General features: G+C 38.3%; 1 protein-coding gene and 1 long non-coding RNA gene across 5 annotated transcripts in view; both read right to left on the bottom strand.

Moving 5' to 3' along the window:
* The window catches only part of LOC117482039 (B-cell receptor CD22-like), a 33,327-nt gene extending 21,459 nt beyond the window's left edge, over positions 1 to 11,868 (bottom strand). For 2 of the 4 annotated variants that reach the window (XM_034130006.1, XM_034130009.1), the window contains exons 1-3: positions 11,712 to 11,868; positions 5,632 to 5,985; positions 5,279 to 5,491 (exon numbers count right to left, since the gene is read on the bottom strand). In XM_034130006.1, the coding sequence (XP_033985897.1) occupies positions 5,279 to 5,491; positions 5,632 to 5,985; positions 11,712 to 11,766 (622 nt within the window). In that variant the 5' untranslated portion in view covers positions 11,767 to 11,868. Of the gene's footprint in view, positions 1 to 5,278; positions 5,492 to 5,631; positions 5,986 to 7,574; positions 7,661 to 11,711 lie in introns of those variants that run through there. The other 2 variants (XM_034130007.1, XM_034130008.1) reach the window with 2 other exon arrangements.
* Positions 11,869 to 14,083: 2,215 nt separating this feature from the next.
* On the bottom strand, positions 14,084 to 14,885 carry LOC117482125. The gene is made up of 3 exons (XR_004555836.1): positions 14,812 to 14,885; positions 14,585 to 14,642; positions 14,084 to 14,472 (listed from the first exon to the last, which is right to left on the bottom strand). It is a non-coding gene; the product is annotated as an uncharacterized LOC117482125 (long non-coding RNA).
* Between the last annotated feature and the right edge of the window lie 985 nt (positions 14,886 to 15,870).

Below are 15,870 nucleotides of genomic sequence, written 5' to 3'. Positions count from 1 at the left end.
ATTGGGATTTGATATGGGGGGGGGTTCTGTTAGAAGGTGCGACGGGGGAGGGGGGAAGAGTTAGACGCTCGTGAATTGTCAACGGGGGGGGGCCTCTCTGCACGGAGGAGCCGCGGAGAAGTGAATCACAGTGATCTGCTATTTTAAAGTAAATTCAACACATATCGACCCTAAATATAGCATATATTAAGAACGAGAAAGTGTTAACATCGTTTTTTGTAAACATATGACCAATGTGCGAGGGTGATGACATCAGAGCATCGTCCTATGGGCTTAGCCCCGGACAGGTACAACAGGTATTCACTCAGAGGGGGGTAGTTACCCATTTACATGTCAAAAAGCAACATACAGTAGGCGGGTGGGGGGATGGTGAACGTTTACATTTCTCTACAGAATACATTTAATTTAAGGGGAGCAGTTACTGAGAAGTATATAATGAGAACTGCTACCAATGGTGGCCTATTTAGTTTATTAAGAAATACATATTTGTAGCTTTTTTTTTATCTGCAGTAGGAAATGCAGAGAGTAGCGACAGGGCTGGTCCAACCTGATCTGTAAAGTGATCTAACTAAGTGCTATTCATTTTCTTGACGGGGAAGTGCAGTGTAAATGGGGGGCTTATATGCATTTGAAAAGCAATATAAATCACACAGTTCGTATACAATAGGCATTAAAAGCACCATCGATAACCATTGCCCTTCTCCTATTCAAACCAAAAGAGAAAATGCAGATATTACACTCTGAAAAGAAAGGGTAGACATATCTGTACTCTTAGTGCCAAGTAGCTAAGCCAGTGGTTCCCAAACTTTTTGTGCCCAAGGCACACCAAAGGACAAGTAAAAATCTCAAGGCACACCTATTGTGCGAAATAGCCCTTATAACACGTGTTATCACTCATATCATGTAAAATATCTGTAAATGTGCATAATTATTTACTAATGCCCAGTGGCGGCGCCAGAGCATTTTTGTTGGGTAATCTATGGTAGGGCTAACCCATACAGTGGTGGTGCTCAAGTCAGTATTTGCAATGTAATTACAGACACGCTATATCGCCCCCCTTGACAGTGAAACGCCACGCGTGAGGTTTAGATTATTTCCCTGTCTCAATCAAAATGGAACTGTATGAAATAAAACGGCACATTTGTCTTGTAGTAAATAAAAAGGGATCACTGTGAACGTGACGTATGATAGTACACGTTGAAGATCCAATGGGGATACTGAATGGCGGTTTCGATTGATCTCAATCAATAAGGCATGACGCAGATCCAACGTTGCGTTGCTCTGATTGGCTGTAGGTCTATTCAAATTGCATTCGGAGGCATTTTGATCTGACCGCGGCCGCGCTGAGAATTTCCACACCTTTAGTGTATAAAACTCCCCCACTACTTAGACTATTCCTTGCACCCCTCTTATAGCATAAGCCCGAATGGTCTAAACCATATTGCATCAGTAACTTGCACTTGTTGTTACAGCAGGATCAGTTTGTGTGCTGTGGACATGACCCGTATATTTTCGCAATCCGTGTTCTCAACATTTAGCATTTCGCTTATTATTTAATTGAATTTGCATCACTTTTCATGGTGGGGCTAAGGTGGGGCTAAGCCATTTCTTGGTATGGCTGTAGCCTACCCCAGCCATACCCTGGCGCCGCCACTGCTAATGCCAAATAAAATGTGACAAAGACAACTATATTACTCATGAAATATTTATTAACGAAATATTTCAGAAATTAATTTGAAACTTTATCAAATTAGGCTTCATCAAAGCACAGGGATGAAACGTATACCAATATAATCTGTGGACTCTCAGGGCTCGACATTATAAATGGCCCTCTGGCCCGGAAGCATTATTTAGACACCGCGGCCAGCATAACGTACTTTCAACTCGCCCCACAGCTGTTTGCTGCGGAGCGCAGCGCGAGCAGTCTCCCGTGAGCGGGAGCGCACTCCTTCACTACATTCTCTCTCTCTCTCTCTCTCTCTCTCTCTCTCTCTCTCTCTCTCTCTCTCTCTCTCTCTCTCTCTCTCTCTCTCTCTCTCTCTCTCTCTCTCTCTCTCTCTCGCTCTCTCTCTCTCTCTATCTATAACTATCTATCAATATATCTATCCATCTCTCTCTCTCTCTCTCAATCTATCTCTCAATCTATAAGGAACCACAGTAGACAAAAGGCGTTGCTATAGCAACACGTCATGTTTATATGAAAAGGGGTGGGGTCAATATGACCCGCTGGGCGGAAATAGGTATAAATGGCAATTTTTTGGGCGATTTCTTCAATCTGACTTCATATTGACAATTTTTAACAACATAGGGTGCTACATAACACACTTTCAGGAAAAGTCACGGACTGGAAGACTTTAATATTTTATTGAAAAAAAGTTACACAGTTCTAGTGTTGTCCTCCAGCCTTCGATGTGTCACGGTCTTATAATTCCCACCTGCAACTGCGTTAACAGCGAAATATGGGGTTCTGTGAGGATTTTTTTTTAAATAATTGTTTTTAGGTATAGAGTTTGCCTCTGTATTATGAAATGAGTGCATACAAAGTACTGATATAGTAAATTAAAAAATAATTATGTTTGTGTAGTTGTATATTGCAAAAATAACGTATGGTTGTCACAAAATCCCACGGCACACCCGGACTTGCCTCACGGCACACCAGTGTGCCGCGGCACACCGTTTGGGAACCACTGAGCTAAGCTATTCATTCGCAGAAATGTAAAGTGATCTATCTAAGTTCTATTCATATTCTTGACGGGAAGAGTTAGTATACAATAGAGTTAGAGTTAGTATACTTTAAAAGCCTTCTCCAAATCAAACCAAGATATCTTGGGTATTCACTCAGAGGGGGGTCGGTCAACCGGGCAGAGTTTTTCGCCGGTCAACGTGTGTGAAAGTTTAAAGTTCAATCTTCCTTATTGAGCTTTATAACAAATGAATAACGACTATATATTATAATAAAACTATATATTGAGCTTTAAAACAAATGAATAACGAATGAATAACGACTATATATTATAGGAAATGAATAACGACTATATATTATAATAAAACTATATATTATTATAAAACTACATATATAGTTATATAATAAAACGACTATATATTATAATAAAATAAACACCGGCTGTTGTTATGCCTGCTGTAACGTTTACTTACTCCGTTCTCCGCTTAAGTAATTATGCCGTTACAAGCTTCATAGTTGTATTTATCATCTAAATTTGCCGAAACAAGTTTAATATTCTGAAAGCCAAGACTTTGTTTATTTGAAATCAGATGAAAACAAACTGTAACGAACCCATTTTATTCATATTCCGAGTCATAAAGACTTTATTTAAAATATACATTTATAACTAGTTTAGGTTGTTTGAGAGGTACAGCTACCATTCTTTAATTAGATGTTTGATAAGTGCATGCAGATCACATAGTAAAACACGTAGGCTACACAGATACATTATTTTGTATTTTTATTAAATTCGACAATGTCAATTTCACTTTCCACTATGTCCACCGTTGTTTTTCACAACCAATGGCAGAACTTTATTGAGGCCTGTAATTAGTCAACTACAGGTCTCTTGGGTCAGTCTTTTCTTCCAAAAAGCTTGTGACAAGATGTTATTGCTCTTGGGGCATTAAAAACAAGATTTTAACTTTAGTTTTTTATATAATATCTGCATTTCCTATTGTGAAAAACTAAGTCTTAGTTTGGCCATAGTTATTTAATATATAGCGCCATCTCCTGGTTAAACCCTGAAATTGGAGAATAGTGGGAGGGCCTAACATTCCTGGATACTGGTCTTTGGCAGGTCTTAGGCAGGTAACTGGCTGGCAGTAGGCAGGAAGCTGTATGCTGGTGTCCAAAATAAGATGCCCCATCTGTATATTTCTGGCCTACCTGCCTGTCAGCCTTCCATCTGTGCACAAACTTATCTCGTGCCCTCATTGGTCATGTGCGCGTTCGTGTGTGTTGGAGGAGGGGCTCTGTGGCAGATTTTCTCCGGTCGTGTATTTTCAAATTCTAGCGATCTCGAGCCGGTTTCTCAAACTTACATACACTACCTTTAATTATTTTATTGAACAATTATTTGTTTCATTGAAGAACGAAAACAGGAATGTTGAGTTAAATATTACTCATCCTCCCCAACCCCACTCATTAATAAATGAACAAAAATGCACCCCCCATCCAAAAATCCCCACAAAGTCCCATTCAACATGTTAAATGAAAAGAGCCCTTCTCCCTCCACAAAGTGCCATTAAACATGTGAATCTTCCTTCAAGCAATCCTCTGCATTTTTGCTAAACCCTTTCAGTCAACGGGCTCTTCCTGGGCCTCATCAACATCACACTCTGAGTCTTCCTCTTCAGTGTCACTGTCCAGCCTTGTTGAGGATGGCTCTGTGTCAGGCTCAAAGAGCCTTAGGTTTGCCGAATGCCAACCAGTTTTTCCACTCTCACATTTGTGAGCCTGTTGCGAACCTTTGTGTGGTCTCAATAGCCACGCAGTAAGCAGTGTGCTATGGCATGGATATTCAAGTGTATACTTGAATGGCATCTGTTTGTTTTAGTCAAGATTATGCTAAAATATACTTTCCCCAACTATATTTAAGTTCCTAAGAGCCAACCTTCAATTTTGAAAATTCCCAGTTTATTCCCATAAATTCCCATTTATTCCAATGGAAAGTTTCCATCTTTGAAGATTCCCGGAATTTTGCAACCCTATGCGCGAGTCATGGTAAAATATCTGGATTAAGAGGTTGCTTTTTCTTTGCACAGCATGAAAGAAAGGCCAAATTAATGGGCTGTGATTTTAGTATTTTTAAGCAGAGGTCAATAATTTGTACGGCCCTCGGAGGATGTTGTACAAATTGAAATGGCCCTTGAGAGGAAAAAGGTTCCCCACCCCTGATTTAAAGCATGTGTTGTTTGTTAATGTAGGTACTGTATGTACAGTCATTATTGCTATCCATACAGACATAGTTTTACCATGCTAAATGGTGCTGTATTTCTAAAGTGTTTAAACTATCTTACAATATAAATGTAGATGTACAGTACGTCTCACAGAGAGGAGGAAGATAACGTTTCCACTCGCTGCTGCAGTTCAACTCATAGCTGCTGCTTTAGTTTTTTCACCTCCTTAAATGATCTTGTGGGCTCTCATCATGATTAAATTACGTTGCAATTTTGTTTTACCAGAGTTGATGAGAAGTCACATACCCATACAGTTAGCTATGGCTTCCACTAGATGGTGTTATGTTAGAATAAGGTAGTGAAGTGAACTCACACACTGAAGGGGAGGGAGAGTTCTCAAATCCTTTCACAGCACAGGAATAGCTGTCTTGAAAACTCAAGTCGACTTGAAGAGAAGGAGATGTCCCTGTTTGAATCTTTTCACCGTTCTTGTACCAGACGTAATCATTATCAGGTAAATCACAACTGCTCTGACACTTCAGGTTTGCTCTGCTAGAATCGTTGCTTTCCACCTGCACCGAGAGATCTGTATTTGTGAAGAAGGAACAGGAAGGTTATTTAAGAATAAACTCCCAATATTCATGTATATGAAAACACATCACATTTATATTATTGTTTTCTTAAAGTTGAATATTTGAAAATGATTGGCATGAATGAAAATGTTACCTGTGAGAGACAAAGTGACTCCAGGTGAACCAAAATATCTTCCACCTTTTTGGTTTGTTTCAAACCTGAACATGTACTCAGCTGAGTCGCTCTCTCTCAGGTTTCTGATTCTCAGAGTGCAGATGTTGTTTTCACAGAGATTCTCTACACGACCTGCATACTCTGAGTCTGTGGTCAGAGCTAAACGTTGACCACCTTTCTGTTTAAACCAGAATGTTTTCTCCACTGTGTTAACACTGCCTTTCCATCTGGATGGGTATGTGTAGCTGCATCTTATCTCCACTGTTGATCCTTTCACTGCACAGATCTCAGTAGAAGAGTAAGTCACTCCCCAGTCATCCAGACCCTGAACCACTGAAACACAGAGCACATCAGAAACATTCATCAGACTCGTCAGACTTTCTTAGCTTTATCAAACACATCTTTTTATCATTTCATATTATATTAATTTACATAGACGGGAATGTTCTGATGTTTGTTTCTAACTGGGTTTATACTTTTAAAAAGTCTTAATGTAGTTTCCAGTGAACAGAGGGATCTAAAACATATATAATGTTGACGTAGGACATCATGCTGCAGTGTATTTAACCTTTAACGCAGTATTTACTTGATAAATACTCAGATAAATACTTAGATTTCGAACCTTAGAAAAAGATGAGAATAACATATTAGAGGGTGTGGATCAGAACAAAGAGTCTTCTTTCCTGGCTTGCTTTTCTCTCAGTGATCAGGCTGCTGCAGGGCGTGAATGGAAACTTCAAAGAAAAGCAGAACATTGAGGCGTGTGATACTAAGATAACAAATGACTGACAGAGAGGTTATTTTTAAGTGTTGGACTCCTAATTGCTTGCAAAAGTCGACACAAACGTTGCATGTTGCACCTAGGTCTCCTCATTGTCAGGTGAAAGAAAGCATCTGACTTCTCTGCAGAAATTAGATATTTATAAAAGCTACAATATCCACTAAACCACATGAGTATTTATGTAAATGAATGAAAACTTTATTACAGACTCAGGGTCCAGATAAAAGACAAGGCATTACATATAATAAATTACATACACAGCATTAACAAAATTCATAGTTTAAGAATAAAAACTATTCTTAAACTATGTAAAGTCATGTTTCTAAATGAATCCTAACATAAATCCAATGTTCAGTCTTGTTTTGTCAGATAAATACTACTATTTCACCATCTTTTTGCTGCAGTAAGTTTGTCTATCCTTATTTCGGTAATGCCTGAAGTGTAGAGTTTTGAGAGGTCTTATCATTGAAGAAAGCTGCATATAGCACCTTGCGTTGATAGGGAGTTACAGCGCTAACTTGTTACTGTGATCGCCCCGGTTCCTTTTTTGCATGTCATACCCAGATCTCTCTTCCTGTTTCCAGTTAGTCTTTATACTTTTCACCGTCCAATGGAGGCAAAAAATGAATAAAATGCAAAAGCTACGATCATGTACATGCATGCAAACAGACCTTCATGCATTCACGGACACACACCTTCAAACACACTTGACTTTCATGCAAAATGTCGGCCTCCTAGGGCCAAAACTGTGGCCGCCATAAAGTGAGAAAGAGCGATCCGTTGATGGGCGCAGGCAGATTGAAGTCAGATGATTATTCATTAGTGACTTTTTATCCACGTTGCAACTCCTACCGTAAGTTTCTTATATGAATTACATTATCAAATACAGCTACTGAATGTATAATGCTGAGAAACACTTGCTAAAGTTAAGTGGTGAGGACTGCAGGAGGAAAGAGGAAGTTCAACAGAGCGATTAATTTTAATTAACAATGATTTAAATTTAAAAAAGTGTTGTTTTGTAATATTTACAGTCATTATTTCCATCAACACAGACATAGTTTTACCATGCCAAATGGTGCAAACACTCTGTATTTCTGAGCTGCATCAACTATCTTACAATATAAATGTAGATGTACAGTACCTTGTACAACGAGAAGGAAGACGAGAAATCCTCTCGCTGCTGCTGGTAGACTCATAGCTGCTCCTCACGTCTCTGATAAACCATCAGGTAGATCACATACAGGAGAAATACTGTTTGTCAGTGAGTCACCAAAAAACGTTTGTACATCGAGTAGGGTGTTTTCTCTGTCACTCGTACAGCTGTGTTAAAAATATATCAATGTGTTAAAAACTGCCCTTGTTTCCTTCCTCTTAACAGTTACAACACACAAGAGACGGTAAACATAGTTAAAATGAAGAACTATGTGGTTTTGCCAACAATGCATTAACTTGTTAACATATACAGTATGAAAATGGCTGACTGACAGCTCAACATTGCCATCCTTAAAGCCACAATGTGTGTAAAAACATGAACGAATACGCTGAATGGTTGGTTTATCAGTCAGGTGGGATTTCAGGTGTTTCAAACATCAAGTCATCATATCCAGTGCCCAGGTTGAGCCAATCCAAAAACCACACCTCATCAATCCAGATATTTAGCATCCTCTTCACCCACATCCTCATCAATAAAGATCTTCAACATCACCACCAATGCCTACTCCTATTATACTCACGGCTGCACTATGCCCTCAAGATATACGCTTTTAGGATTGGGGTCTTATCACCAAAGACTTTTAACATTTCTATCATATCGTGCATGGGTCAATATATGTTCTTTACGGACAAAAATAGGTCTCTCCTGATTGAAAGAATAATAGTAGCCTAATCTAGAACACAAATGTATCACTTTGGGTCCTTTTTCACAAACACAGAGCACATGAGAAACGTTAGTCAGATTATATTTTGTAAAGATGTACCCCTGCCCTCTACAGTCAAACCTTTGTAATGTTCTGTGATGGAAATTTCCAGATGTGAGAGAAATCCTGTATTTAAATAATTAGCAAATAACGAACTCCTGGTGCCTCACTGAATGTGAAGATGCCGTCCACTTACAGATAATTAGATTAGGTTATATTCAACTTTATTGTCATTGCACAGAGTACAACAACATGTTTGCATTCAGTGAATGAGGTTACAGTAAATTCACATAACAAACAGTGTTAGTAATGTACATAAATGTTTAATATTAATAAGTAACTTTGGATCATTTTATTTTATTTAATCGTTTATTTGACACGGACAATGCACAGCAATGAAGACTTAAAACATTAAAATGTGTCAAGCGTAACAGTGCCAGATTTATCTTTAAGCTAATTTCCATCTGCAGTCCCTCACATAAAACATTTAAGAAGATTACATTTTACAAACGTAGCAAAAACAAAATACATGATATGCAAAAAGTGCAAAAGAGCAAGAGCAGCAAACACAAGTATTTACCACATGGTAGTACAATATAGCAGCTACGACATATAAAGTGCAAGAAAAGATAAAAGTGCTACATAAAGTGCAAGAGGAGATACCCCTGTGTTAAAGTGCATTTAGCGGTGATTGCACGTCTGTTTGTTTCTCAACCATTCTTTGAGTTGACCTTTGAAGCTATTGAGAGTGGGACAATCCCGTATCTCAGTTGGGAGGCTGTTCCACAAAGAGCTGCCTTTAATGGAGAGGACATTTTGTCCAAAAGTGGTCCGTCTGTGGTGGACTTCACAGTCTCCTCTGGTTTCTGACCTAGTGCAGCGTCCAGCATGGCCGTGGGAAGTATGGGTGCTGAGAGTGCTGCAGCACCCCCTGATGGAGGACAGAGAATCTGCACGTCCACAAGATTAAATGGAAATATAATACAAATATTTACAAAAAAACTAATTTTCAGCCTTGATGTAACATTCCTGAAGAAATTGCTAGTGGGAATGCTTTATGCTGAAAAGCTGACGCTAAACTGCTATGCTGAAGTGTAATGTGTAAGAAGAAAGTGAAGAATTTAGATTGAAATGATACATGAACACTGGGGGCTTGAATGTGTGATGAGTGAAGAAAAGAAAGTAAAAAGGCTTGGAAAAGCAGCAGAATATTTGAACTGCAAACTTTTGAACTAACTTGATGGCGAATGATCTGTCGCCATGGCAACGGCATTTGATGACACCCCATAATATGCTTAGATGCGTTGATGGCTGCATCGTTACCAAACATGTGAAGTTTTGGGCCGTTTGGAACATTTTCACTGAAGTTATGAGAAAACCGTGTTTCATGGCGAGCATTGTGTTGCCATGGCAACGGCATTTGAAGAAACCCCATAATTGACGTAGAGCTGTTGAGGGCTGGACCGGTGATATACAAGCGAAGTTTGGGGGACGATCGGACCGTTTCCATTGGACTTACAGCGACATCGTGCTTCATGGCGAGTGGTCTGTCGCCATGGCAACGGCATTTGATGACACCCCATAATACGCTTAGATGCGTTGATGGCTGCATCGTTACCAAACCTGTGAAGTTTTGGGCCGTTTGAAGCATTTTCACTGAAGTTGGGTTGGTATGTGAAGCTGCATCTTATCTCCACTGATGATCCTGTCACTGCACAGATCTCAGTAGAAGAGTAAGTCACTCCCCAGCCATCCTGACCCTGAACCACTGTAACACAGAGCACATCAGAAACATTCATCAGACTCGTCAGTAGACAGACTCTTAGCTTCATCAAACACATCTTTTTACTATTTTATATTATATTAATTTACATAGACAGGAATGTTCTGATGTTTGTTTCTAACTGGGTTTATACTATACAAATGTTTTAATGTTGTTTCCAGTGAACAGAGGGATCAAAAACATATATAATGTTGACGTTGGACATCATGCTGCAGTGTATTTAACCTTTAATGCAGTATTTACTTGATAAATACTCAGATAAATACTTAGATTTTGAACCTTAGAAAAAGATGAGAATAACATATTAGAGGGTGTGGATCAGAACAAAGAGTCTTCTTTCCTGGCTTGCTTTTCTCTCAGTGATCAGGCTGCTGCAGGGCGTGAATGGAAACTTCAAAGAAAAGCAGAACATTGAGGCGTGTGATACTAAGATAACAAATGACTGACAGAGAGGTTATTTTTAAGTGTTGGACTCCTAATTGCTTGCAAAAGTCGACACAAAGGTTGCATGTTGCACCTAGGTCCCCTCATTGTCAGGTAAAAGAAAGCATCTGACTTCTCTGCAGAAATTAGATATTTATAAAAGCTACAATATCCACTAAACCACATGAGTATTTATGTAAATGAATGAAAACTTTATTACAGACTCAGGGTCCAGATAAAAGACAAGGCATTACATATAATAAATTACATACACAGCATTAACAAAATTCATAGTTTAAGAATAAAAACTATTCTTAAACTATGTAAAGTCATGTTTCTAAATGAATCCTAACATAAATCCAATGTTCAGTCTTGTTTTGTCAGATAAATACTACTATGTCACCATCTTTTTGCTGCAGTAAGTTTGTCTATCCTTATTTCGGTAATGCCTGAAGTGTAGAGTTTTGAGAGATCTTATCATTGAAGAAAGCTGCATATAGCACCTTGCGTTGATAGGGAGTTACAGCGCTAACTTGTTACTGTGATCGCCCCGGTTCCTTTTATGCATGTCGTACCCACATCTCTCTTCCTGTTTCCAGTTAGTCTTTATACTTTTCACCGTCCAATGGAGGCAAAAAATGAATAAATGCAAAAGCTACGATCATGTACATGCATGCAAACAGACCTTCATGCATTCACGGACACACACCTCAACAAACACTTGACCTTCATGCAAATTGTCGGGCTCCTAGGGCCAAAACTGTGGCCGCCATAAAGAGAGAAAGAGCGATCCGTTGATGGGCGCAGGCAGATTGAAGTCTGATGATTATTTATTAGTGACTTTTTATCCACGTTGCAACTCCTACCGTAAGTTTCTTATATTAATTACATTATCAAATACAGCTGCTGAATGTATAATGCTGAGAAACACTTGCTAAAGTTAAGTGGTGAGGACTGCAGGAGGAAAGAGGAAGTTCAACAGAGCGATTCATTTTAATTAACAATTATTTAAATAAAAAAAAAGTGTTGTTTTGTAATATTTACAGTCATTATTTCCATCAACACAGACATAGTTTTACCATGCCAAATGGTGCAAACACTCTGTATTTCTGAGCTGCATCAACTATCTTACAATATAAATGTAGATGTACAGTACCTTGTACAACGAGAAGGAAGACGACAAATCCTCTCGCTGCTGCTGGTAGACTCATAGCTGCTCCTCACGTCTCTGATAAACCATCAGGTAGATCACATACAGGAGAAATACTGTTTGTCAGTGAGTCACCAAAAAACGTTTGTACATCGAGCAGGGTGTTTTCTCTGTCACTCGTACAGCTGTGTTAAAAATATATCAATGTGTTAAAAACTGCCCGTGTTTCCTTCCTCTTAACAGTTACAACACACAAGAGACGGTAAACATAGTTAAAATGAAGAACTATGTGGTTTTGCAAACAATGCATTAACTTGTTAACATATACAGTATGAAAATGGCTGACTGACAGCTCAACATTGCCATCCTTAAAGCCACAATGTGTGTAAAAACAGGAACGAACACGCTGAATGGTTGGTTTATCAGTCAGGTGGGATTTCAGGTGTTTCAAACATCAAGTCATCATATCCAGTGCCCAGGTTGAGCCAATCCAAAAACCACACCTCATCAATCCAGATATTTAGCATCCTCTTCATCCACATCCTCATCAATAAAGATCTTCAACATCACCACCAATGCCTACTCCTATTATACTCACGGCTGCACTACGCCCTCAAGATATACGATTTTAGGATTGGGGTCTTATCACCAAAGACTTTTAACATTTCTATCATATCGTGCATGGGTCAATATGTTCTTTACGGCAAAGAATAGGTCTCTCCTGATTGAAAGAATAACAGTAGCCTAATCTAGAACACTAATTTATCACTTTGGGTCCTTTTTCACAAACACAGAGCACATGAGAAACGTTAGTCAGATTATATTTTGTAAAGATGTACCCCTGCCCTCTACAGTCAAACCTTTGTAATGTTCTGTGATGGAAATTTCCAGATGTGAGAGAAATCCTGTATTTAAATAATTAGCAAATAACGAACTCCTGGTGCCTCACTGAATGTGAAGATGCCGTCCACTTACAGATAATTAGATTAGGTTATATTCAACTTTATTGTCATTGCACAGAGTACAACAACATGTTTGCATTCAGTGAATGAGGTTACAGTAAATTCACATAACAAACAGTGTTAGTAATGTACATAAATGTTTAATATTAATAAGTAACTTTGGATCATTTTATTTAATTTAATCGTTTATTTGACACGGACAATGCACAGCAATGAAGACTTAAAACATTAAAATGTGTCAAGCGTAACAGTGCCAGATTTATCTTTAAGCTAATTTCCATCTGCAGTCCCTCACATAAAACATTTAAGAAGATTACATTTTACAAACGTAGCAAAAACAAAATACATGATAATGGCAATACAATATAGCAGCTACGACACATAAAGTGCAAGAGATGATAAAAGTGCTACCATGTAAACATTTATAAAAAAAGCACATACTTATAAAAGACTTAAAATTGTCTAAGCTCAAGAAATGGTGTTTCTCAAGGATGGTACAGTGGTGGTATGAATGTGGCTTTCTGTCAAACACCTTGATAGCTCTCTTGTACAGCTGTTCTATGGGTTTGTGGCACAAGCAAACGACCAGTTTGTAAAACAGTATTCAATGTGGGATAGAATCATACAGTGGAGGTATGACTTTGCAGCATTGACACTTAAGAAATGTATAATTTGTTTAACATTTTGCAATTTGTATGCTTCTAAATGTGTATTTAGAAGCATACTGTACACATACAAGGTGCAGGCTTTAGGCATTTATGAGTTAAACACAGATTTAATAAACAGTAAATAATGATGTGCTAGTTTCACAGGAGTCTTCACTTCAGAACCATGACACAGTCAGAAGCCAGATTATTACATGTATAAAATGTCATTTATGCTCAAAAGTTATTGAGTTTATTTAAATCAGCTTTCTAAATATAAAGGGAATAATAGAGATGGGTAATTATTCAACATTGAAGGATTCAGGTTCTGATTTTAAGGAACTGTATGTGGGGGGAGAAATAACTGATCATCAGCACATCAATTTGCAATCAAATTGAATGTATTTTTTAAGATGATTTACAGAGTGTTAAAACATCACATGGATGATTTAAGATGCTTTATTCTATAGAGTACTGATAGCATCATAATTCATACAGACGACACATTCAGCCAAGGGCGACATAGAAATATAAATATTCACATATTCAATGTTTGTTTATAAAAATTAAAAAACTAAAAATAATATGCAAACGCACAGTGAGTCAATGGCTTACAGTGCAGACCTAGGTTGCATCAAATTACCATTATGGACATTATAAAAGCTTTCAAATATTAGTCTCATGGCAAGACTAGTATTCAGCTAACTCCACAGCACTGTAAACGTTGTTGAGTCATACTGTGACTCTGAAAATGATTTTTCTCCATCTCCTAACACATATTCTGCTCTTTCCTCTCCAACCTGTGAAAGCTGTGTTGTTCACTCTCAGTGCTTTCGGCTTGACAAATATATTTACCTGTTCAGAAACATTTTGTCTAAAACTTTCTGCACAGTGGCGCCTCCTGCGGGAGTGAGAGGGGACTGAAATGATGTTCAAACTAACAAAAGTTATTAGGGAAGCTCTCTGTTTCTTCCAATCAGCCACTGCAACATCTAAAGTGTGCCATCTGGTGAGGTGTCTTTGAAATGTTTACAATAAACAGTGCATGTTGTAAAATGTGATGCTTCACATTAGCTCTTCCTGTTGCTCAGAGTCTTCAGTCTGTGCTGCTGAGATGGACTTGAAGCCTGAGACATGTTGGTACTCAGGACCAGAGTCCAGCTGATGGGGAGAAACAACAAAATGACTCAATTTAAAACAGGCTTTCTGTTAGATTTTATCTAAAAATGTATTATAAGTTTAATAAACCACATTTCTTTCATGATTCTCTAACCTTCACACTGTGCACAGGGTCATTCGCTTCATTGGGGGAGTCCAGAGTTTTCTTCTTCCTGGATTTAATTTGTCAAGCAAAACAATTTAGAAATCTTGAAAATAAATATATCTTACAGTCTTACAACGCTATTAATTGCCTTACAAAAAAGACAGAACTGAGAGATGTAAGGTAGGTCTTACATTATGTCCACAAAGACAAATTGTTTAAAAGGTGAAATTGTTTACCTCCTGCAACAACACAGAAGAAGAACAGCTATCAGGATCAGAGCCAGCAGCGTCACAATTATGACTACAATAATAATTATTATTATAGGTTTACCTAGAAATACAGAAAGACATGCATTAATTTAATGGTTGCCTTAATAAATCATTTTTTCAGTAAACCCTTAAGATTCTGACAGAACATTTTAAATCTTCTTATTCATTTTCAGATCGGTATAAACATCATTGGTGTTTGTAATGTCCTGCAGAAATAATGCATTAAAAAAACTGGACCACTGAAGGTATAAAGAAGGGACATTAACGTTACCATGGCGTTTATAACAAGGCAGCTTGAGTTTTTGTCACTTAACGGCACTATAGGATATTATTAGATAGTTACTTAAGTATAAAGAAGACATTGACGCAACGCTGACAAAGTAACCTACTGAGATCAAGTAAATGATGTTAGGAAAATTGTTCCATCTATCAAATATCAGCATTCACACATAAGTAGGATAATAAATAATCTTTGTGTGGCTTTGCAAGTCACATTAAATTACCCGGGGCAAGAGTCAGACAGATGGTGGCGTTTTGACGTCCTAACTTGTTCTGGGCTCCACAGGAATAACTCCCACTGTGTTCAGCTCTGAAGTCAGTGATGCTGAAGATCTGTCCTGAAGCTTTTGGAGAGTCTTCATTCTCCTTGTACCAGGTGTAGTTAGCTGCTGGGTTAGCATCACTGCTACAGGTCAGAGTCACTGAACTGCCCTCCTCTATCTCAGCAGAGGGACTCACTGACACAGAGGGGAGCTTTGGACCATCTGGAGGAGATAGAAGAACGATCTGGAATTAGCACAGGAAGAAGAAAACCTCAACATTGTTTAACTCAACAGACTTATTATAAATCAAATAGAGGTGGTGTTTGTTTCTTGGCTGTGTTTTACTCACATTGCACATTAATAAAGATGTTTTCAGATTTCCTCCTCCCCAGATCATTCTCAGCTGAACAGTGATACTGTCCCGAGTCAGAGGACTGGATGGAGCTGAAGACAAGCTGTGGTCCTTCAATAACAGGTTTAATGT

The sequence above is a fragment of the Trematomus bernacchii genome, unplaced genomic scaffold, assembly GCF_902827165.1.
Source record: "Trematomus bernacchii unplaced genomic scaffold, fTreBer1.1, whole genome shotgun sequence".
Taxonomy (NCBI): Eukaryota; Metazoa; Chordata; class Actinopteri; order Perciformes; family Nototheniidae; genus Trematomus; species Trematomus bernacchii.
The sequence above is the reverse complement of the archived record's forward strand: the minus strand, read 5'-3'. Positions and strand labels throughout refer to the sequence as shown.